Raw genomic sequence first — 23894 nt, forward strand, 5'->3', positions numbered from 1 at the left:
CTTTTTACTGCAGCGTGACCCTGTTAGAATTCACAGTGAATTACTGTGGGCTATAAAACCCTAATGTTTTGCTCCCTGTTAGTAACGAACAAGAGTGGCGAGACATCCTGATCCATTCTATATTTACATCTTGTTGTCTTGGAAAATTGTTGTTTTTCGATAGTCTTGTTCTGTGGAATAAAACATTGTTGTTATTCATGTTTTTCATATTCTGACAGTGCTAGAAATGGTTTGATTCATTGACAAAAACAAATGATATTATATATAAAATGCGTCCATGATGTACTATCTTCTTCATCATCTTCTTCACACTCATCACCATATACCCTCATTTACCTTCAAAGCCTTTTGTGCATATGCGCATGCAAGAGTGTACAACCTGTGTGTGTGTGTGTGTGTGTGTGTGTGTGTGTGTGTGTGTGTGTGTGTGTGTGTGTGTGTGCGCGCACCCGAACATCTCAATCACAGAGCAGAGATCAGGTTCAATTACACATGCAATAACTTTTAAGTCTCTGTCGGCCTTGAAACCATTTATATGCTAATAAGCATGACAGCAGTAATGACTTGCAATAAAAAAGACATCTGCTGCTTGATCAGATCTGATATTAGAGCATTACCACAATCAGCCTTTGCTATTGGTCCTGAAGGCTCTTATTAGCGGCGAACCCTCCTTGTGGGAAGTGTTTTGACACTGAGTCCAGGTGATGAAACATCCCTCTGCCTGGGTTCCTTTGTATTGTCACACAGCCTCGTGCGTGTGTTTTTGCTCTCTGCTCTGTAGGTAAATTGAACGTGGATGTGTAGCGATACATAATGAGGACGATCTATGACCTTAGCTCTCACGCTTTTAATACTCTGGGGAAATTACATTTTCTAGGAATAACATTTTTCTGACAGTGTGACTAAGCAATAATATTCCCTGAAGATTCCTCCTGCATTCCTATTTTTCATCCAGTTAACCTAGACGCTCTTATTTTGTCTTCAGTTTTCATGCAAACATCATAATCAGACATAATTGACACAGATGGATGGGTGGATGAATGGATGTTCACATGCTTTAAGTAATAGATTTGAATGTTTAAGTCAATCTACTCATTTATGCATTTCCTCCCCTGGCCTGTTTTTTTTTACTGCCATAGGCTTTATCTTGCAGTGTAACCTTTATAGCAGTTCAGACAAAGATGTTAAGGACAGTGTGCATGCAGGTTCACATACACACATACACCTTCCATATGTCTCACAAGCAAATACAAGTTTTAAGCAGGTGTAGTTTCTGTCCTACTTCCCACATGCTGAACCTTCCAACATACAGACAAATGGCCTTGAAACCATCGGTGGGCCTGATATGTGTTATTATTAATGATACAATATAACATACTGCCAATATTATATATTAGTAGCTATTTCAGCATATGATATGTATCTGTGCATGTTTTACATGACAACAGTCTGAAGGAAATGCAACAAAATCAAAGGAAACCCAGCAAAGTGGAGTAGTGACATCATGAATGAACACTCACTCCATGCACACGCAGCTGATTAGATCAGTGATTCTAGTTTGATTTGAAACAACTGTTTGAAATACTTGAGAGGGAAAGGTGTGTGTGAGAGAGGCGGGGAGGTTTTTTGTTCTCACCTAAACGCCTGAAATGATCAATGAGTAAGAATAGCTGTGGGACCAGACTCCAAATTGAGCAGCATTTAATCACCTCACCTAGTTCAGTGTGGTGCGAAGTTCTGATCGTGAAAATGTTTAATCACTTGCTAAGTTAAATAGAGTCAAATAGCTGTTAGTAATGGGCTCATAAAGCCTGAAAGGAACACACACTATGTATGATTTATAAACACACACACACACACACACACACACACGTCCTTCAGTCCATCAGTCCATCCGTCTGTCCTTCCGCTGCTGTAAATAGCGACAGGCTCTCGGTCTCCATGACCCTGCAGAGGATATGAATGGATTAAATGGATGGATGCTTGTTGGCAACATGAGAGTCATTAGGTCATTCATATATGACCTAAAATGTCACAGTGCCCAAATATTGTATAATGCAGTCCTTAAATGAGGATATAGGTATTTATTTGATTTGTCAGACCTTCATCCAGAAATATATTTTACAGTATAACTTTTCACACAGTGTGGAAATTCCAATGAAGACCAACCACAGTACCAAGAGAAACCCCCCTTAAGGCAGCAGAAGGTTAATGTATAAGGTGTTTGGAGGGAGACCTCATTAATGACAACCTTTCACCATGCAGCCCAAGAAGCCCATGGAGCTGACCTGAGTGTCACCGAGAATGTGACCTTGGTTTGATGGTAAACGTGTAATAAATCCGGCAGCGGTAGGGACACAGTGTATAGTTTTTGCAGGGGGGGACAGCGGGGTCAATGAGGAGGCAAGCGGTGAATCTAAATTGTGTCTGCCTTTGTCCAACACTGTAAAACAAGCTGGAATAATGGTTCTTCAGCTAGAAAGGTGTGATTAGGTGCATTATTTATCTGTTATTCAGGGCTTTAAATGTAGCTCACCTCATTATATGTCACATCAGTTGTATTCTAAATTAAAGTCTACAATTCTTGAAATTCACTGAAGATGCACAGAAATTGCAATATGTAGCAACATGATATTAAATATTTAAAAAATGGACTGATGATGATCTTGATGTTTATTCATACTGGGAATGTCCAAATAATTGGTCATGTGGAATAGGGTGATGTCGTGCTCTAGCGAGGGTTTACAATGGGTAAGTCAAACAAGGACAGATTTGTCTTTCTATTCCAGGGTAAGACAGCAGCAAAGGACAGAGATATTCTGCCACACTGAGAGGTCATAGGTCAAGCAAACAGCCCCTCGCCATGTGACCATATGTTGTTAACCTCTGGCTCACTCTGCTTAAAGGAAGCTGCTGCCAGCGTGTTAGAATTATTGGCTATAAAAGCCCAGATCAATCAGGATATGAAGGAAACACAAGGGCTCATACTAATTTGTCTACACCGGGCCACATGTCAGGTTGTGGGTCATTTCAGGGTCACACACTGCAGGAGGTACAAGTCAGGTTCATCACATTTCCCATTCAAAGACATTTTAGTGTTAAAAAAAGATTAAGGACGAGTTGTTTACCGTCACAGTGAAAGCGAATCCCTTTAAAAGGCCTCTGGTTAGGGAAATCAAGGCATGTAGCTGTCAGTTGAAGGAGTGAACGTGGATTAGTTCTTTCCTATGGATTTCTTCTTAACATTTTCCACAAGATTTGTCAGTTCTTGATCCCTCCAGAATAGATCAGGAGCCAGAATTCTGCACCCACAAACACCCACTGTGACCGTGACGTGGATAAACGAAGGGTGTCATGGATCTCTGTCGCCATCTAGTGGAACATTCTATAATCGGATCAATTTTCAGCTTTCAACTTGGATTCAGTGAAAAGCCCACAGCTGACCTACGTTTAGAACACGGCTTAGGTGCTATTTAAGGCTAATGCTCATATGAGAAAGTACTTTATAAAAAAATAACAACGTTTTTTGGTGATTCTGGTGTTTGTTTCGTGATAATCACACACCTGAAGCCAAGAGCTGTTGCCGCCCACCTCCGGAGCGCCGTGTGACAGCAATCATACGCTCCCCAGCGGCGCAGTCATGTGTTTGTCATGAGGAAGTAAACACGGAATGAAAAGTGGAGCTCGGAAGCGGCCAACATTCTCTCCGCTCTTAGACTCTAAATGTCCCGCATTGCATCAGCACTTTAAGGTAACTTCACTCTTATTCTTCACATTTTTTTTAACGTTAGATCTTCCACAGCATGCAGGCTAACCAGAACAGCTAGCAGGCTTCGTGCTAATGTTAGCTTCGTAATTGTGTTTTACGCTGCTTATAAACGAGCATTTAGCAAGTGTATTATTGTTTAAAGTCTGAAATGTCATTTCTTACATTTCTCACTCTGATTCTGATTCTGGCATTTTTGGAATAAATCATATTTGTCGCCGCGAATTGAATGTAATTATTGCATTTTTATAACTGAAGGCTCGATCTAGATTCGATAAATAACTGCAATAGTAATGACTTGTAATACTAGCTGTTAGATAAATAACTATAATACTAACAATAACAGTTATAGTCAGGAAGGTCAAACAACAGCCTAACTGTAGTCCTTCTCCTGCTCAAGGGCACTTCAGTAGGAGGATCCTCACTGGTACAAAGTTGAATATGTTTTCATTTATGTTCCTGTGTTGTTCTCTTTTCATCAGGAGCGTCCAAGCAGTGGATCAGCAGCAGGATCACAGGGTCGGGGTGGGACTCCTCTGTGCTTCTTCCTCCTCCTCCTCCTCTTCACTTGACGACCATGTTGGACTTCCTGGCAGACAACAACCTGTGCGGCCAGGCCATCCTCAGGATCGTGTCCAGGGGGAACGCCAACATCGCCGAGCTGCTGCGTCTTTCAGATTTCATCCCTGCAGTTTTCAGGCTGAAGGACAAAACGGACCAGCAGAAATATGGAGACATTATCTGTGACTTCAGCTACTTCAAGGTGTGGATTCCATCAGGCAGCACCACAAAAGGAAACATTGTAGTACTCTTCTCCTTCCTGCACAGAAGTCACATCCTTGCAGTTTTACCAAGATGTTTTTTTTTCTTCTTTCCAGGGTCCGGAATACTATGAAGGGAAGCTGGAAGCCAAAGCAGAACTTCAGGACCTGGATGAAGAATTCAGAGAGAACAACATTGAGATCCTGTCACGGTTCTATCTGGCTTTTGAGAGCGTCCACAAATACATCATAGATCTCAACAGGTAAGAGCTCCTATCCAGGTCAACCAAGCTGGGTTTTAGAAATGGCCGAATTTAGAATAAACAACCTCAAAAAACTAAATGATTTCCACTTTTTCCCCAGATATTTGGATGATCTACATGAGGGTGTTTACATCCAGCAGACCCTGGAGACTGTGCTTCTCAATGAGGACGGAAAACAACTCTTAGTAAGTATAACATCGCAGAACAGAAAAGGATGTAACATCAGATGAAAGAGTCAATTTAATGTTTTTTATGATCGGAAGTGTCTTGTGAAGCAATCCAACTTTTTTTCTTCCACCCCAGTGTGAGGCTCTGTATCTGTACGGAGTCATGTTGCTGGTTATTGACCAGAAGATTGAAGGGGATATCCGGGAGCGGATGCTTGTTTCCTACTATAGATACAGGTAAGAAATTGTGCGTGTGCCTGTGTTCTTCCTGACTGATTGAACACCCCCGTCTAATACATTGTTGCGTCTTTAGTGCCGCTCGTTCGTCGGGCGATTCCAACCTGGACGACATTTGTAAGCTCCTGCGCAGCACCGGCTTCTCCAGTCAGCCCGGGGCCAAGCGACCGGCCAACTACCCTGAGAGCTATTTCCAGAGAGTCCCGATCAGTGCTACGTTTATCAGCATGGTCATCGGGAGGCTGCGCTCCGACGACATCTACAACCAAGTCAGACAAATCCAGCTCTTTCACATGTTGCCTACATTGCACAGTTGAAATTTGAGGGAGGCACAAAAGAGAGCAGGGTCCTTGGGCTGGACAATAAAGCTGTAATTCCCTTCTTGTCCATCAGGTGTCTGCTTACCCTCTACCAGAGCATCGCAGCACAGCTCTGGCTAACCAGGCGGCCATGCTCTACGTCTGCCTCTACTTCAGCCCCTCTATACTGCAAACCCAGCAGGCCAAGATGAGGGAGATAGTGGACAAGTACTTCCCTGATAACTGGGTGAGTCTTTGGGTTTAACCTGCATTTTAAGTGTTGTTAAATTACTTTACAGCCTTGTTTTGTACTAGATTGGAGTGAATTGAGTGATTAAAGAGTTGTGTTTGTCCACAGGTGATTAGTATCTACATGGGAATCACAGTGAACCTGGTGGAGGCCTGGGAACCCTACAAAGCTGCCAAGACGGCTCTCAACTACACTCTGGACACTGCTAACATCAAAGAGCAGGTAACATACAGCGTACCACTACAGGTTTAACTTTAAATTCACTTTATTTGCTTTAGAAAAGACACCAGAGGTCATTTTGTCCTTTTTCTTAATACAATCTCTCTTGACAAGCATCTGAATCTGAATTGGACAAACAATGAAAGGTGTTAAGGTTTTATTTTACCTAACATAACGATTTCAACAAACTGGCGACATCACAGTCTTGTGTGTGTGTGCGACCGTGAATACAAACACACAAACACACAAACACACCTGAGCTGTCAAGCAGTGGAGATTGTATTAGAGGACGGATCGCAGTGAGACAAGCTTTGGATGCGAAACAACTGTGAAACCTTGAGAAAGGGCAGACTAAGTGGATGCAGTTACAATAATACAACACTAGGGGGCTTAGCACAGTAGCCACTGCTGCTCTATGATACAGAGAATTACAAACTGTTCTGGGTTCATGCATGGAAAACCTGATGAAGTTGTTTTTAAGGATAACAATATTTGTCAAGTGTTGTTTTACCAGAATTAAAAACAAGAATATTAGTAGAAGGTCACACATTGATATTAGACATTATTTAGTTTAACGTTATTAATTATTGTAATAAACAGGTGATGTAATAACATAGCTTATCAAGTCATCCCTCGTAACGGCCACTACTGCCTGTGAAGGAGTAAGCGACTGAATTCTGAAAGAGATGCTGGATGCCATAAAGCCCGTCCCTGTCTCCTTTTCAGGCTTGTCGATATGGAGCCAGCATGGAGAGCCTGAGGCCTCATGTGCAGCAGCTGCTAAAGGAGGGTTTCCTAAGGGAGGAGATCATTCTGGACAACATCCCCAAGCTGCTCAACTGTCTGAGGGACTGCAACGTTGCCATTCGCTGGCTGATGCTGCACTCGGCCGAGTCAGGTGAGACTTGGCAGGTTTGGTCACACTTGGAAAAATTTCAACTTGCTTCTAAATAGATTTTTTAGAGGCCCGCTAGTGATAAATGTCGGAGTCTTTATTTCATGTTCTGAAGTCTTAACTGTGTCTGCTTAGCTTCTTATAATGATTATGTAGCTCATATCTGTTAACAACAACAAAAGTCTTGCTTACATGAATCATCTTCTGTCTGGTAGCCTACGACCCCAACAACAAACGGCTGCGTCAGATCAAAGATCAAGTGATTAACGACTCCAAATATAACCCCAGGATCCTGTTCCAACTCCTACTGGACACGGCCCAGTTTGAGTTCACGCTCAAAGAGGTAAGAATCCCCGGTTGACATCCAAATGAAAGGAATTATTACCAAACGATCACACAGGATGTTGAGCAGGTGTTAAACGCCTTCCAAACACAGCAGACTCTTAACTCTTTTACACCGAGTGAAAGAGGGAAATTGATGGCGAAGTAATACCGTACTAATCCAGCCAACTGTTATTGTTAGGTGTGTCCTCTCCGTGTTCTATTGGACTACACCGAGGCGGCATATGGCTCACCAGTCTATCATTAGAAAAGGACACAAATTTAAATGTTCTCATTACACATCTCATTTGACTAATCCTCCCTCATCAACTCGACATCTGCGCTCTGTCCCTCTTCCAGATGTTTAAGCAGATGCTGTCAGAGAAGCAAATCAAATGGGAGAGCTACAAGAAGGAGGGCTCGGAGAGGATGATGGAGCTGGCCGAAGTCTTTTCTGGCGTCAAACCTCTTACCAGGGTGGAGAAAAACGGTGAGTGACACGCGGCAAAAGTTGGACATGAAGGATTACACGCACAGGAGAGAAGCAGCGCCTCTGAAATGAATGGATTATTGCAATTTTGGGACACGGGCGGCCACATTTATGAGCTTGTAGTCGTTAAGAGGGGAAAAGGAGGATTCATGCAAGGAGAGGCAGAGTAAATGTAGACCATTCATACTTAATTATGCCCTTTGTCACAGCGGTTTCAATTGCGAGCCCCGTTTTGTCTTAACCACCACTTATAAAACACTTTGAGCTGTTACTGTTTGTACAAAAAATTGCCATATTGCTCTCCACAGAGAACTTGCAGGCCTGGTTCCGAGAGATTTCCAAGCAGATCGAGTCTCTGAACTATGAGGACTCCACAGCTGCTGGCAGGAAGACAGTCCAGCTCATACAGGCCCTCGTGGAGGTGAGGGAAAATCACCAGATGAAGATGCAGGAGTTGTGTTTGAGTGCCGCTATGAAAGATTTGGATTTGCTAAACGTCAACCGCTCTGGTTTCAGTTTATTTCTATTACTCTTGATAACTGCCTCTTATCATCTCGCCATCCGCTTTCTCTCCGTCTCCAGGTCCAGGAGTTCCACCAGCTGGAGTCGAACCTGCAGGTCTGTCAGTTCCTGGCGGACACCAGGAAGTTCCTGCACCACATGATCCGCACAATCAATATCAAGGAAGAAGTCCTCATTACCATGCAGATAGTTGGAGACCTATCCTACGCCTGGCAGATAATTGACAGGTGCTTGTCTGTTAACATTAAGATCATACAAATAACATGAAGTAAGTGAATCATTTCATTAATTAAAAGCCACCAATCAGTTAATCAGTTCATTTATTAACATAGATACCAGGAAAAAGCATCTTCACATCTGGGCTACATCACATCAAGGATGGTTGATTAACTGTGAATCGACCAAAGGTTAATCTACGACGCCCGGCAATTACACAATACATTTAATTGACAAACAGGTTTTTTAATTAACTGTGTTATATTTTTGTCGCTATCTCTGCAATTCACACTGAGTCATAGCACAGCTGCCATTCTTCTTCTCTTTGCGGCTCCTCATTAACATGCAGATAGTCGGAGACGTGTCCTTCATATTGTCAGCCAGAGCTCGTGTGAGACCGTCTGCTTTAAGCCATTAACTTTTTATTTTCTCTGCCAAAACACAATTTGTAATCTAACAAGAATACCATTGGGTTGTTGCTGTGTTGCTTTTTCATAAAATCAGCTCCAGCTCATGTTATTGTTGGTCTCCCGGTGTGTTATTTATTTATTGGAGGTACAGCGACTGACTTTGTGCGTGTGTGTGTGTTCTCTCTCTGCAGTTTCACAGCCATTATGCAAGACAGCATCAGAGTCAACCCCTCCATGGTCACTAAACTCAGAGCCACGTTTCTGAAGGTGAGAGTCACCTGTGCGCCCACACACACACACACACACACACACACACACACACACACACACACACACACACACACACACATACACACATACACACTGCCTCTGTGTGCAGAATCGTCACCTGTGTTTGTCATTTGTCGTGTGTGTAACCAGCTGGCCTCTGCATTGGACCTCCCGCTGCTCCGCATCAACCAGGCCAACAGCGCCGACCTGCTGAGCGTTTCCCAGTTCTACTCCGGAGAGCTGGTGGCTTACGTCAGAAAGGTACGTGAAAGTTCCGGGGGGGGCTTCACTTCTGATGGTTTGCAGCAGAGACGACATAGTTTGGACATTTCCCAACATGCACAGAGAGGAACATGGTTACAGTACTTTGAAATGCTGTCAAACACACTCTGCGCCCTGCTCAAGCGTGTTCAGTAGTGTGTAGCAGCAGCTGTAGGCATGATTAGAATTTTCACAGCCATCTGTTGAGCTGTTCTACAAAATACACTTGGTGGGTGTTTACCTTAAGATGCCATTACCTTCTGCTGTCATCTGCCTCAATGTCCTCTCGCTCCATGCTGGAGGATTTGTCCCTGCTGGTTCTACACAAGATTTCCTCATCCGCAATGCTGTGCACCATCTGCTTTTGAAGTCCTAGTCTTGACTTCAGAAGCTTCAAACCCCTCAGATATCAGTATGTGCCCTCAGGTCTGCTGTTATATTTTCCCCGTTTCCCTCCCTTAGGTGCTGCAGATCATCCCGGAGAGCATGTTCACGTCTCTGGCCAAGATTATCAAGCTGCAGATTCACGACATCATGGAGGTTCCCACACGGCTAGACAAGGACAAGCTGAAGGACTATTCCCAACTAGGGGCTCGCTATGAGGTCAGGCAAATGCTGCGGATGTGGATATTTTGACAATTTGACAAAAAATGATTGGTATGGAAATCGAATAGATGCTATTTGAATTAAGCAGACACAAATGGAACTGAAATGTTTTTCCAGAATTGAACCTTCTCTCTATCCTCAATATTGAACACGGATTTCATCAGTTCAATGAAACATAGATTATAACAGATTAAAAAAAATAAGTGCATTAAACAGATTACTCTTGACTATTCGATGAATGTTGTGTTTAATCGTTGGAGAAAATGGCATTGTTGACTGGAGTGCTGTTCAGTTGGAGCTCTGGCAGACAGACTGTACATGCAGGGACTGAAAAACAGAAGAGTGGAGATGGAGTCAATCTTGCAACATCAAAGAGAGTTGACTGGTTCATCTATTGATAAGTTTGAGCGAGCCCCCCGTGGCCAAGTCTGGATTTATGCTCTCTGACATGGTTTACTGGTCTTTTGATCTAATTTCGAGGGAAAATATGCTTTTTAAAGAGATAACAAGTTTTCTCATATCTCTCAGAATGAACTTTAGACCTATTAAATATCTAATAAATGAATATTATCTGTAGGAGTTTATGCAAATGTATGCATCTCATATAGACACAGCTTACACTTATGTCTTTTGAATTCAGGACTTGTTGTTATTTTTATGCCGAAACGTTACACTTCTTCATCACTACAGGTGGCTAAACTCACTCATGCCATTTCCATTTTCACGGAGGGGATCCTGATGATGAAGACCACTCTGGTTGGTATCATAAAGGTAAATATTGTGAGAAGGTTGAGAAGAGGTTGAGATTTACCGTCTTACTGTGGTGGATTTGTTACTAATACTGCAATGTTTCAGGTGGATCCAAAGCAGCTTCTGGAGGACGGCATCAGGAAAGAGCTGGTGAAACGGGTGGCTTACGCTCTGCACAAGGGATTGATCTTCAACCCCAAGGCGAAGGTCGGATATCAGCCCTTGTAGTTTTTGTTTGATTTGGCATTGTGTGTCTTTCAGAGAAACACGCATTTGATCTCCTCCAGCCAATAATCCTGTGATAGCTACATCATTTGTGAAAAAGCATAGAGATAAAGGCTTTAGAAGAATGATATCAAAAAGTAAAAAAAAAAGATAATAATACATGGAAATAGGAATTAAAAGATCAAATGAAACAGGGACGTGATCTTCCCCTCTCAGCCCAGTGAGCTGATGCCCAAGCTGAAGGACATGGCAGCCACCATGGATGGATTCTACAGGTCATTTGAGTACATCCAGGACTACGTCAGCATCTACGGCTTGAAAATCTGGCAGGAGGAGGTGTCGAGGATCATCAACTACAATGTGGAACAGGAGTGCAACAGCTTCCTTCGGACCAAGGTCAGGCTGGATGTGCCGTACTTGCGAGCTCTCTAACAACTGATGTCCCCATCCTTCTGTTTGATTACGTGCCTATCTATTAGTCAGCAACATTATTGATTCATGGATGATTTAACTCCCTCTGTCCAGATCCAGGACTGGCAGAGTGTGCACCAGTCCACCCACATCCCCATCCCCAAGTTCCCCTCTGTGGATGAGTCTGCCACCTTCATCGGACGCCTCTGCCGAGAAATTCTCAGAATCACCGACCCCAAGTATGTGAGATGATAGACTTTGGTCATGATCATAGTTTTCAGTGTCTATATGATCCCGTCTCTTTGTCAACATCTGCAGGGTGACATGCTACATGGACCAGATGAACACCTGGTACGACTTGAAGAACCATCAGGAGGTGACCAACAACAGGCTCTTCTCTGAGATCCAGAACACCCTTGGCACCTTCGGCCTAAACGGACTGGACCGACTGCTCTGCTTCATGATCGTCAAGGAGCTGCAGGTAAATTAAGCCGCAGAAAACCTGAACCTAAATGCAAACAAACAGTTCTCTGAATATATTTGTGTCATAAGCAAATGTTTTCACCCATCAGAACTTCCTGATAATGCTTCAAAGGACCTTTCTAAAGGACAGAGCGGTCCTGGATGTCCTCAAGGCCATGTTGACTGCTGTCAACCCAGTCCAAGGCATTGTGGGTAAGTATTTTTAAAGAAATCAGACAACATCCCTGGACTTTTTCCTGCTTTTCACTGAGAAAAATCATGTTGTGTTTCTGCTGTAGCTAATGCCAACAAAGTGTACGCCAACGCTGTGTACAAAACCCAGAAGATCTGGGGTTCATACTTGGAGGCCATAATGAAGGTATGAGTTCACACACACACAATGAAATATGACGAGTTTAAAGGGATGCATATACAGGGTACGTTAAACATGTGAGGTCGGATTGTGTTTGCAGCCTTTGTTGCACATGGTCCCCTCATGTCTCCTACATGTCCCTTGATGTCCCTTGATTTCCCCTACATGTCCCCTGCATGTCCATGTCATTCATTGTTGATCAGCTTAAACCAAAAACAAAATATGTAAACGCTCATATTATTTCTTGCAGGTGGGTCAGATGCAGATTCTTCGCCAGCAAATCGCAAATGAGCTGAACTACTCTTGCAAGTTTGACTCCAAACACCTGTCTGCTGCCCTGGAGAACCTCAACAAGTCAGTCATTTGTGGTTATCAACACCGAACGCACACCACAATATCTTTGTTACAGTACATCAGTTATGGTTAACATTGTGGAGGAAATCTACAATGATAATGATTTTAATTTCTGGTGGCCTGTTGACACTTTTGTTTGGGATGCATTCATGTAGTAAAAGCAATAGATGATTGGATAATTATTAGTAAACCTGCTGTCAAATAGTGGATAGCAGTGGCTTTATTTTAATCCCTCTGGAGAAAATAGCCAATCCAATTAAAATTCATGCACAACCGTTGCTTGATTAAATTATGCTGCTCCTCTAATATTTGCTTCCCGCTCCGTTTCATTCATCTGTCCTCACTTCCAACTGTGGTCCCGGCAGGTCTCTGTTGGCCGACATCGAAGCCCATTACCAGGACCCGTCTCTGCCCTACCCTAAAGAGGACAACACCCTCCTGTATGAGATCACTGCCTACCTGGAGGCCGCAGGCATTCACAACCCACTCAACAAGGTGTGGAGGCTGGGTCCTGATGTAGCATTTCACCAAGAGTCCTTGAGTGGAGTGACAGAATAGTCTCACCAGTTGTTTCCCCGTTTGTACCTCTGACAGATCTACATCACCACAAAGCGCCTGCCTTACTTCCCAATTATCAACTTTCTGTTCGTTATTGCTCAGCTGCCTAAACTTCAGTACAGCAAAAACCAAGGCAAGTTTTGACTCAAGCACATCAGAAGACAAGACAATTGGTTTCACATTAAAATGTTGCTGGAGTTTTGTATTGTAAAGCAGCGTGTTAGGCTGCGTTCATGTGTGCCTCACCACTCTGCTGATGTCTGCTGACGGTGATGTGGTTCTCCAGGTATGACCTGCAGGAAAGCTACAGATCCAGTTGACTGGCCTCCCCTGGTGTTGGGTCTGCTCACCCTGCTGAAACAGTTCCACTCCAGATACACAGAGCAGTTCCTGGCTCTCATTGGACAGTTTATCCGCTCTGTAATGGAACAATGCACCAGGTAACAAAAAAAGGACCTTATATTTATCACATATGAAGCCATTTATTTTCTGTGGTGCCCAGTAAACGATTCCTTTCTGATTGCTTTGTGTACATTTTGCGTAATCTGAATTGTTGTTGGTGTTTTGTAACCTTGCATTTGATCCGGTTACAGCCAGAAGATCCCTGATATGCCTTCTGATGTAGTGGGAGCACTGATGTTCTTGGAAGACTATGTGAAGTACACAAAATTGTCACGCAAGGTACAACAACTTTCACATCAATTCTGGATGAGGAACAATCATAATGCGTTTCAGTGATGCTGATGCTTGATTATGTTGTTTATAATATGTACTTGTACCATAAACAATCTGTATTGACCTTTCTGCTTATGTTGGGTGATACATTTCCAAAGCAACAAATCATAATCATACAGAGTGGGATTATTGTGAGGAAGATGTGTTGCGTGTTTATGCAGTAATGTTTGTGTTTTGTCTTTATTTTCTCTCTGTTCTTAAGGTGGCTGAAGCACATGTGCCCAGTTTCATCTTTGATGAGTTCCGAACAATACTGTGAAGATCTGGATGAAGCATCACAGATTATGCTTTTGTTGTCTTTAAATGTTGTCCTTGTTTTGACCATGAATGTCTTAATGCACTAATAATAGATTCTATAAACTTTGAATAACCTAAAACTTGCCTTGTCAGCTTTGTGTAATATTACTTCGTGCCATTGCCAAATGCATTTCAATAATGATAATAAATACATATCTTCATAATGACGGGCTTTGATTCTTTGTTGTTGATTATATGCGCCGGGAAATAAATAGGCTTTTACTTTGAAAAATCAATAACAGGAAATGTCTTCTGATGTGTTCTGATGTTTCTGAGTTTGAAGTTTATCCCGGGTGAACTGGCTTTCGATTAATTTAGTTTCTTAATTTAGTATCTATTCACGTTAACTAACTTAACAGTAAAATATAACTTCTGCTACGCTTTCACACAGCAGCGCGTCAGTTAACTACACAGAGGCAGCACATAAGCTAACGTTAGCACGCTCGGCTATCGCGAGGTTAGCCAAAGTGTTTCCTGGGGTTTGATAGCGTCAAACAAACCGCTGTAATGTCTCTGAGCGCCGTTCATGGCACCTTGTCCAGCCTGAAGTCCTGTCAGGCGGACATCAGCACCGGAATGGACATAGTGACGGATGTGGCGATGGACCTGGCTGAAGCTCAGGGTAATTGAAGTTCAGTCCGTTTGTTTCTGTCTTGGGTGTGATCCTGATAACAGTAAAACAACAACAAAAATCATATATTACCTAACTTACTGGCTAAATTGCATTAAATTGTGCATTTTTAGGTCTTATAAATGGAGTGATAACAGTGTGCGGAGCTGCTGTTGTGTTTCAGATGGAGAGGGCCACTCTGGGGTCAAGGAGATGGAGACCATGATTCTAGAATGTGCCAAGCTGGACAGAGAGATCAACTATTTTGTTGATGTTGTGCAACAAGTCATTGCAGAGGTGAGCAGTCCGGTAAAGTGTAATCACGAGATTGCAACATGTCCCCCTCTACATATACTGTAAACACACACTAAACACAACTCTATGTCTGTAGGTAAACACACAGCCGCCAGAGGCCATGTTCAACATGTCCGCCAGGGTGAAGGAGCAGTTTGACGAAGGACTGGCAATGCTCTCCGACGCCGACCTGCAGAGCCACCAGAAGGTCGTGGCCTTCAAAGACGGCGTCGTGAACGCACTCAGTCAAGGTGAGGGATTCGTGCACTGCTCGACTAAGGATACGTGTTCCGTACCCCTAACAGACGCAGGCAGGTGGAGAATGACGTGATGAGCTGTGTTCTCGTCCTGTTGGGCATCAAGGTCTCATTTAATCAGCCAGTGTAAGATGTGAGAATTTCTATTTAAGGATACGACTTGTGTGAGCTGAGATGTTTGCGAGATCATTTCATACGCAGTAACTTCCTCTGTGTGAAAGCAGAAGTGTGGCCTTGTGTTCCTGTCGCTGTATTTTTGAAGCTTGTGTTTATCAAAAATCAATCGATGTCTATGCGGATCAAGGATTTTCACCATTTGTTCCACGGTTTAAACATTTTAAAACACCTATATTTAGAATTCTTAAGTACATTCCACATGTCGCTCTGAGTCTCTAAAGAAGCCGTTGAGCCGCGCCCGTGCCTGCATGCTGGGAAATGTTCCCACCGTCTTGTCACTGCTCCAGATAATTTGTCATTTTGATTGGGACTTTGGAAGCACGCGCCATGTGTTTGTGTGAGTGTTGTTTTGTGTTTTCAGCCAACCAAGTGTCAGCGGAGAATATGGAGGAGCTGGACGAGGACATCGCTGTCACACAGAGCCAAGTCAACTTCACCTGCCCACTCACACAGGTGGGCGCACTCCCAACTTATTCCTGTGTGTTTGCCAGTTTCAGGCTTGCACGTCATTCTTTTATTAGAGCTTAGTTTATTGATTCCCTGTGTAAAAGTCTCTTCATTATATTTTTCGTCTCCCTGCGTCTGTCTTGATGCGCACGTCTCCGTATCCAAGGTGGACATGGTGAACCCGATGAAGAATAAGAAGTGTAACCACGTCTACGACAGGGAAGCCATACTGTGCCTCATCAAAAAGAGAGTGAGCCAGAAGAAGAAATGCTGGTAACGCACACACACACACACACACACACACACACACACAGTTCTCTCAGAGGACGTTTCAGAGAGGTTAACGTTTCTAGCAGTAAACAACTCTGCTGTGCTGGCACCAAACCAGCACGCCGTCTTTAATTCACATTTTCTTTATTATGCCGCTTTGATCTCAGAATCGAATTAGCTCTGGCTTTCTCCTCGAGGAAAACTGATGACTCTCCCCCCGGTTGCTTGTCTGCGTTGTTGTCATCGGTGAAAAACCTTTATATTGTTCTGAGGCTTGACCTTGGCCACTGCACGGACCTCACATATCCAATTACAGCCGCAATATCCATCAGGGGCTTTTAGATTCTGATTAGTGGTGCAGCAGGGACGAAATGCTGTCGTACCTGTAAACACTTTACTGTGCCTCATACTGTTAGTAGCCTTGAGGTACCACATCATCCAATGCATCAAGGGGATCAAGGCTTTCTGTGTGTGCTGTTATAAATGGGTAAACAGTGTATTAGAACTAAATAGACTTCTGGAAAGTTCAATCAAATGTCAGATTTAATGCATAGTTACATTTTTAATATCTTTCTGTGTGCCTGAATTTGTATGTCCTCACTTTCCCTGCGTCTCTGTCTCTGTCTCTGTCTCTGTCTCTGTCCCTGTCCCTGTCCCTGTCCCTGTCCTCCAGCTGTCCCGTGGTTGGCTGCGGCAACTCAGAAGTGAAGGAGACAGACCTGGTTCTTGACCAGATGCTGAGGAGGAAAATCCAGAGCCAAAAGAGGCACAGCAACAGCAAGACGTAGTACTTTGAATCTTATACGGCCCTTGTTTGTTTATTATTTGTATATTTAGAGACAAAACTATTTTTGCACCATTTGAGACAGTTCTTATTGGTTGACAACCCGTTCAGAGTTAACCAAGTACATCTTTAAATAAAAGTGTCAAATGCTGAAAATGAAACTCTGAAAACTCACTGCTCAACTGCACTCTATGAAGAATGGATGTTTGAAATATTTTGGTTTAGAAGATGCAGTAAGTTTGTAAAACCACTAGAGAGCAGCGGAGATCACATCCTCTCCCACTCCAGTATCCTCCAGAATTGTCAGTGGAGCACTGATGTTGTTCTCTGCATGTATCACCACCGCTGGCATCTAAACATCCCAAGCTGGTTGTATAGTTTCTTTCTTTGCTTCATGTACCTTCACACCTAAAAACGATCACATGGCCAAGTGTTAAAATATTAACACTAAGTATAATCCTCCCTTTCAAAAGAAAACCCAGTATCCCTTTAGACATCATTTGGATCCTAAATTTTTACAAAATCATTTTCACACTTTTGTGAATGAGGTATAAACAACCTTTGTCTTTCAAAAAAAAAATGTGTGAAATGCACTTATGTGATTAAATCCCTCCTTTCCTTTCTGCTCCCTCTCACTGTGAAGTCTTTGTTCCACAGAGAAACAAACAAAGGCAGTGTTCAGATGAATCTCAGCAAAGCTAATCTTTTAATAACCCTGCATCAGGCTTTTAAAAAATCTAATTGTGTTTTTCCCCCCTCCTGAAGCACTAAGAGCATGTTGGTAATGAAGATATTAACTAGCAACAGATGGTTTGGGCAATGTTGACTCCTTCATTTGTTCTCAATCATATTTCTGTCATTTGCCAAATAGAATCTCGCTTTCAAAATAAGCTTGAACATGGTGATGTCAGAGGAACCTCATAGCAATAATTTGATTTGATTTGATGTAAGCTCACTCTGATGTGCATTCAGCCACAGTCCATTAAGCTCAGAGGGAAGCTGTGCTGTAAATATGAGTCAAATACTGTAGATACATCAACCACACTAATCAACTTGCCACAGCCACAGTTTGCTTTCTCCTTAGCCGCAGTTATCTTTGATCTGTAATTCACATTCATCTGTACAAAAGCTCCAGGAAGCAGGTGTAGTGGCTGCCTGAAAACCTGTAAGCCTCGACATCTCCTTTGTCCGTGGAGGATTGGATGGTAGTCTGGCTACGCAAAATGGGAAATCTGGATTTGAGTCTTTCCCACATGGCACAGCACCCCTGCAGGGCCAGTGCCAGAGCAGAGTGGGGGAATTCTGGGCAGATCAGAAGAGACTGACAGCGTGAAATCCTAGTTTGTTGTCCAAGTGTTGTGATTTTCCCTCTGCTGCTTTTGGTAGGTAATCTGAATAGTTTGACTTCACACAAAGGTTTCTGGTCCCAGTGCTGTTTCCAAAATACAACACAAGCTTATTTAAGACTTTTCCTTTTTTTTTTTGCAATTTGTTTTTATTGAAGCAAACATTGTACATGACATTGCGCATACAGTTGTAGGATATTTTGGAGATCATTTTTTATATAGAAAGAGGGGGAAGAGGAGAGATAGAGAGAGAAAGAAGGAAGGTTGCATTATCACTATTTAAGACTTTTCCAATGCTTTTTCATGTGAGCTTGGACTCATGAGCTTCTATTGGCTGTAGAGATTCTAGTTTGTGAACCTAGTGTGTAGTGAGGGTTCATGGTCATACCACGTCGTCTGCTTTGGCGAGCAAAATATTCGTCTGGTGAATAATATTCCCCACCCCAAGCCTAATACAAATAAAACCTTTTAGCCTGTAAAATCTATCTGGATTTAGTTCCATAAGTTTGTCTGGCTGGTGACATAACCTCAATTTCAACAGGGAAATGAATGTGAAAAATGAAGAAAATCAATTTTAATCGCATTTGCTCTTAATTAGTATTTTTCAGGTCTTTATAACCCTAATCCTTGTGTTACATCATGAGTCCCTGTACTCAACAACAAAATACAATACACTCATTATTTTGCACCTAAATCTGCTTTTAAAGTTGTCAAAGTGTTTATAGCAACACTTTCTATTTTTCTATTTGCTTTCTTTACTTTTCTTTCTGGCACTGGAGATTTTTGCCACTGTCTGTCTGTGACTCTGTTTTGATATTTTATTACACTTGTTGTGACTCATTATAACATTGTGTGTGTGTGTGTGTGTGTGTGTGTGTGTGTGTGTGTGTGTGTGTGTGTGTGTGTGTGTGTGTGTGTGTGTGTGTGTGTGTGTGTGTGTGTGTGTGTGTGTGTGTGTGTGTGTGAGTGAGTGAGTGAGTGTGTGAGTGAGTGAGTGAGTGAGTGTGTGAGTGAGTGAGTGTGTGAGTGAGTGAGTGAGTGAGTGAGTGAGTGAGTGAGTGAGTGAGTGAGTGAGTGAGTGAGTGAGTGAGTGAGTGAGTGAGTGAGTGAGTGAGTGAGATTCTAAGTGAAGCTTTGTGAGTTTCACCTGGAATATTTTACTATGATTTTCTATAATAAGTTACAGCGCTGACTCTTAGAGTCTGACCTTTCCTATATTAAAAAAAGTATCTTGCAATGGAAATAAGTAAGGAAATGCCTGGGTGGAGTTGAAGGAGGAGCCTTGTGCCAGTAGAGCTTCACATGTTGGGTGCTGGGAGGTTATAAAAGGGTGCCTGTCTCTTTAAATGACAGCGCCTCCCTCGCTGGTTCTTGGGTGAGTTTGGCTGCTACGAAGCACCGTGGTTCACACACTGTGAGTGACTGGGGGGGAGTCTGCACGGAGGAAACAACCCCGCGGCTGAGCGCAGGAAGGGCGGACCAGCTGTCTGCACAGCCCCGCGGCCGCTTCGACCCACCGGTGCTCCGGTTCAAACCTACAGGTGAGCGTAACGTTTAAACGTGGATGATGTATAGAAGCGCCGCCGCGGTGACGCCATAGAGGGACCGGAGCGCACCGGTGTAGCAAAAGTGTGCGTGTGTAAGTCTGTCCGTAATTACCACGAAAGCAATTGCTCAATTACTTCACTGACAGACATTGCTGCTTTTATGCAACGCGTCTTTCTTGTCAAGTAAACCTGAGCCAACAGGTGCGCCCGGTCACACCTGTTGGGAATGCAAACTAGTCTTACTTGGGGGATGTGGCTTGAAATGTGTGTTAAACTCAAACTCCCTGTTTAAGTTGTTGTTTTGTGTACCTGTGTGCAGGTTGGGATGACTGTGTGTGCGTTTGAAGGATAATCTGATGTCGGACATGGATTACTGGTGTCCGTCTTCACCCCTCTGGATTTAGTTGAGAGACGCCGCACAACTCCTGCGCCTTCGACCTTCCTCTTCTCCTCCTCGCCGGTGACCCGAGAGCGTTAGTAAACCGGTGGATCCTGTTTTAAGTGTTCGTCGCCATCGCCTCTTACCCGCCTTCCACCTTTATGGGGAACCAGGTGGAGAAACTGACGCATTTAACTTACGCCGAGGTGCCAACCTCAGACCCGAATGGCTTCGACCCGGGCGACGACGGGCCGCGTATCGGCGTCTCTTATATTTTCTCCAACGACGACGACGATGACCAAGACGACAACATGGACCACTTTCCGCCGGACGACCAGCGGGTTAACCACGAAGACAAACCGTTCGACCCCCGAGACGAGATGGAGTGCGCGATTTACTACCGGGAGGAGTGCGTGTTTGAACGGAACACCGGGGGAGCTCCGGGCGCGAGCGCTACGCACACGGCGGAGAGTCTCCTGAACAAGTGCAGACCGGGAGACCTGCTGGAGTTCGTCGCCACCGGTCAGTACCCGCACTGGGCCGTTTACGTCGGGGACTTCCAGGTGGTTCACTTGCACCGGGCCGAGATCAAGAACAACTTTCTCACCGATGTCAGCCAGGGCAAACGGGGCCGGATAGTCAACGGGCTGTACCGGTACCGTGCGCTCCCGCCGGAGGTGATCCTGCGTAACGCCCTGGATCAGGTCGGCGCGAGGGACAGAGATCTCTACTGGAGAAACTCTGAGTGTTTCGCCGCTTGGTGCCGGTTCGGCAAACGTGAGTTTAAAATCGGTGGCGAGATACGGATTGGAAAACAGCCGTACAGGTTAAAGTTGCACTTCGGCGAGAAGAAGAGTCACGTTCTGGAGTTTCAGAGCCTGGAGGACGTGATCATGGAAAAGAGAAGGAACGATCAGATTGGCAAAGATGCCGTGACGCAAGAGCTCGCCAATCACCTGAACGCAACACATGAAATGAAAGAGCAGCATTTGGGGGATTGATGGGGGGAACAACAACAACAATATGTACTGTACTGTAGATGAGCAACAGGGTGAAGTTACTGTGCTTGACACGACATCAGTAAAAAGGCTTCCCCACGGGGGCAGGGGTGAGCAAAAGTGAATTAAAACAATTGGTCTCTAATTACTACAGAGAACATATTACAATCGGGAGTCCCCGGATGTGAATCACCATGAGGTAAGACAGAACTTAAGCGTCAAAACAGTTCTTGGGATGAGATGATTTTCGTTTAAAAACAAGTAAATATCTCCCATCCTGGCAGATTTCTTCCCTTTTTGTTCTTAAATAAATAAGATGACGTGACTCCTGGTGGATGGATTTGCCCTGAAGGTGCTGGTGCAGATGAATCCTCTGAGGATAAAGACAATAATCTGCCCGTTATTAAACCTGTAAGTCCTATGAATCTTTGCACAGAGGAGCAAAAAACCTCTCTGGTGTACTTTTACCTGACGAGGGGTGCTGAAAGTATACTTGCTCCTGTACTACTCAGGTGACAGAGACCAATACAGAGAGGAAGACGAAGATCACTGTTGTTTTTATGATTCTATGTAACCTGAAGGATTTCCCCTCTATTGCTTTATAGCCAATCATCTCACAGCTTTACCCACTCTGGACCATTTTGTGGACGTGGTTCACATAACTATGACTGTGCACTTTTATTGATTCACTTGTTTTCAACAGTTTATTTTTTTGGAAAAAAAGTTGTTTGTATGAAGGATTATGGAAATAAATATATATTTGACCAGCAAAGTATTATTTTTTTTAAATTTCTAGTGAAGACTGACAATTGAATCTTTTGAGATGGATGTTTTAGTGGTTATACTCTAAGAAAGTACAAGGAAACTCTGCACTCTTAACATATAGAACGTACCTTGAATGCAGCTCTATCATCATCATCATCATCATCATCATCATCACATGCTGCTGGTTTGATCTAAATAGAGAAGCTTCATAGTGTGGCACCTCATCTCAGTTTTTTTGTGGAGTTATATTGCAGACACGTTGGACATTTTTGCTTTGTTTGCTCCTCAAACGGACCCAGAGATGAGTCATGTTTGAAAGCTGAGCCATAGGCCATGTGCCGCTTTCTCTCCTCCCTCTGGAATTACAGCTTTCATTAAAGTTTGGGCAAAGGTGCAGGGTTACATGCGTGTGTGTGACGGGCTGATCGTCCCCAGACAAACAATATTATCCTCGACTGCTAATTTCCACCAATATGAGGAATAGAAGTTATTTATGGTATGAAATGTTGTCTCAGGAAATGAGATAATCTACAGTGTGCTTAGATGCCTAAATGAGAAGTCTGACAGGATGTTGAACCTGATGTGTGACTAAGATCAGTAAAGACGCGTGGTACAGTTTCACACAATTCACATGTAGACGCTGCAGGCTGTGAGGTATCTTTGAACCGAGAAGCATCTTTATTTCCTGTTTGTTACAGGAAGTCTGCAATTCCCTTAACTAGTCGTGAGTTCGCCTGTTTTTGTTTCTTCTCTTGTAATATTTGCATGCTTGGAGTCATTTCTGCTCTAGGTCAATGTCCCACTGGACCCAAAGCAGCAGGATCATCAGCAGTGGGACCCAACAGGAAAAGCTGCTGGACACATTTGCATTCCATCAATCCTCTGTAGCCCTAACACATTAATGAAATATGAATTGTGTGCATGTGTATGAGTAAGTGATGCATATTTATGATAATTAGTGATGTTTTTTTTTTCAGTTCTTTGTTTTTTTTAACCTCAATCTCAGTCTAGGCAGCATTTTAAACACGAGCACACATGTGGTGACTGTAATTCACATTTTCATCACGTGTGGCAATGCTGAAATAGAATTATGCTCACATCATATTACACTGAATTAGATTTACTCCTCACACACTCTGTGATCTCTGTGTACATGCGTCACATGGCAGTTTATTGGCTACACCTGCAATCCAATACAACATCCTGTGTGGTTCTAACTGTACAGTATATGGTAACGTGTGTCTCTTCTCACAGCAGAAACACAACATGAGATAGGAGTGTGTGTCCTGTGTGTGTTGTGGTCTTTGTGTATATGTAACCTCGGGAGAAGTATGTGATGAACACAAGAGCTGAATGAGATTTAATTCAAAGCGTATTAGAGTTTATTAAGAACAATTATGGAGATTACATCCAGTCCAGAGATTCTGCATCATTGGTTGACCTGAACCAAATTGAGAAAATGCTCAATATGAGGCGTGACATTGCTGTTATGCACTTCAAAATAAGATCCTGGTGAAGCTTAATCTCACCATTGTATGACAGACAAAGTGTGAAACCAGGGAATGCTTTTATTTTGGCGTGTTGGCTCTTTCATGTAAGCATTTTGGCCGGTGAGTCTGTCACATTTCCTTCAGAGGACTGGAGAAGAGCCCATGTCCTTCTGGCTATCTGGCAGCACTATAGATGTTGGGGACATGCCAGAGCTCAAATCAAACCCACCCTGTGTTTAAAAAATGTCATTATCTCCAAACCTCTTCCTACACACACACTCACACACACTCACACGCTCACACACACACTCATGAGGAGATCCTATCTGACAGGCTTGCAGGGAGCATATTGCACATGTGACCCGAAGCCTGTTGCAAGATTGTTATTCAGCTTAGAACAAACACCACACTG

At 43.4% G+C, this 23894-nt stretch overlaps 3 protein-coding genes across 3 annotated transcripts; all 3 read left to right on the forward strand.

Moving 5' to 3' along the window:
• The first annotated feature begins 3625 nt into the window (after positions 1 to 3625).
• On the forward strand, positions 3626 to 14285 carry washc5 (WASH complex subunit 5). The gene is made up of 29 exons (XM_076150481.1): positions 3626 to 3751; positions 4249 to 4529; positions 4645 to 4790; positions 4891 to 4975; positions 5094 to 5194; positions 5271 to 5463; positions 5588 to 5740; positions 5852 to 5965; positions 6689 to 6860; positions 7073 to 7200; positions 7539 to 7668; positions 7977 to 8089; positions 8251 to 8417; positions 9008 to 9083; positions 9237 to 9347; positions 9810 to 9950; positions 10644 to 10724; positions 10809 to 10910; positions 11145 to 11324; positions 11454 to 11578; positions 11658 to 11820; positions 11912 to 12014; positions 12101 to 12180; positions 12425 to 12528; positions 12894 to 13023; positions 13123 to 13219; positions 13373 to 13526; positions 13680 to 13767; positions 14024 to 14285. The coding sequence occupies exons 2-29, from the start codon at positions 4344 to 4346 to the stop codon at positions 14078 to 14080; spliced, it is 3480 nt and encodes a 1159-aa protein (XP_076006596.1). The 5' UTR covers positions 3626 to 3751; positions 4249 to 4343; the 3' UTR covers positions 14081 to 14285.
• A 78-nt stretch (positions 14286 to 14363) lies between these two features.
• nsmce2 (NSE2 SUMO ligase component of SMC5/6 complex) lies at positions 14364 to 17100 on the forward strand. The gene is made up of 6 exons (XM_076150397.1): positions 14364 to 14740; positions 14913 to 15025; positions 15120 to 15273; positions 15818 to 15909; positions 16070 to 16176; positions 16847 to 17100. The coding sequence occupies exons 1-6, from the start codon at positions 14626 to 14628 to the stop codon at positions 16959 to 16961; spliced, it is 696 nt and encodes a 231-aa protein (XP_076006512.1). The 5' UTR covers positions 14364 to 14625; the 3' UTR covers positions 16962 to 17100.
• Positions 17101 to 19657: 2557 nt separating this feature from the next.
• Positions 19658 to 21987, forward strand: LOC143000916 (protein LRATD2-like). The gene is made up of 2 exons (XM_076150398.1): positions 19658 to 19844; positions 20170 to 21987. Exon 2 carries the CDS (start codon positions 20391 to 20393, stop codon positions 21228 to 21230), a length of 840 nt encoding a protein of 279 aa, XP_076006513.1. The 5' UTR covers positions 19658 to 19844; positions 20170 to 20390; the 3' UTR covers positions 21231 to 21987.
• The last annotated feature ends 1907 nt before the right edge of the window (positions 21988 to 23894 follow it).

The sequence above is a fragment of the Genypterus blacodes genome, unplaced genomic scaffold (genome assembly GCF_046128005.1).
Source record: "Genypterus blacodes isolate CSIRO-AG114 ecotype Tasmania unplaced genomic scaffold, CSIRO-AGI_Gbla_v1 ptg000052l_1, whole genome shotgun sequence".
NCBI lineage: Eukaryota > Metazoa > Chordata > Actinopteri > Ophidiiformes > Ophidiidae > Genypterus > Genypterus blacodes.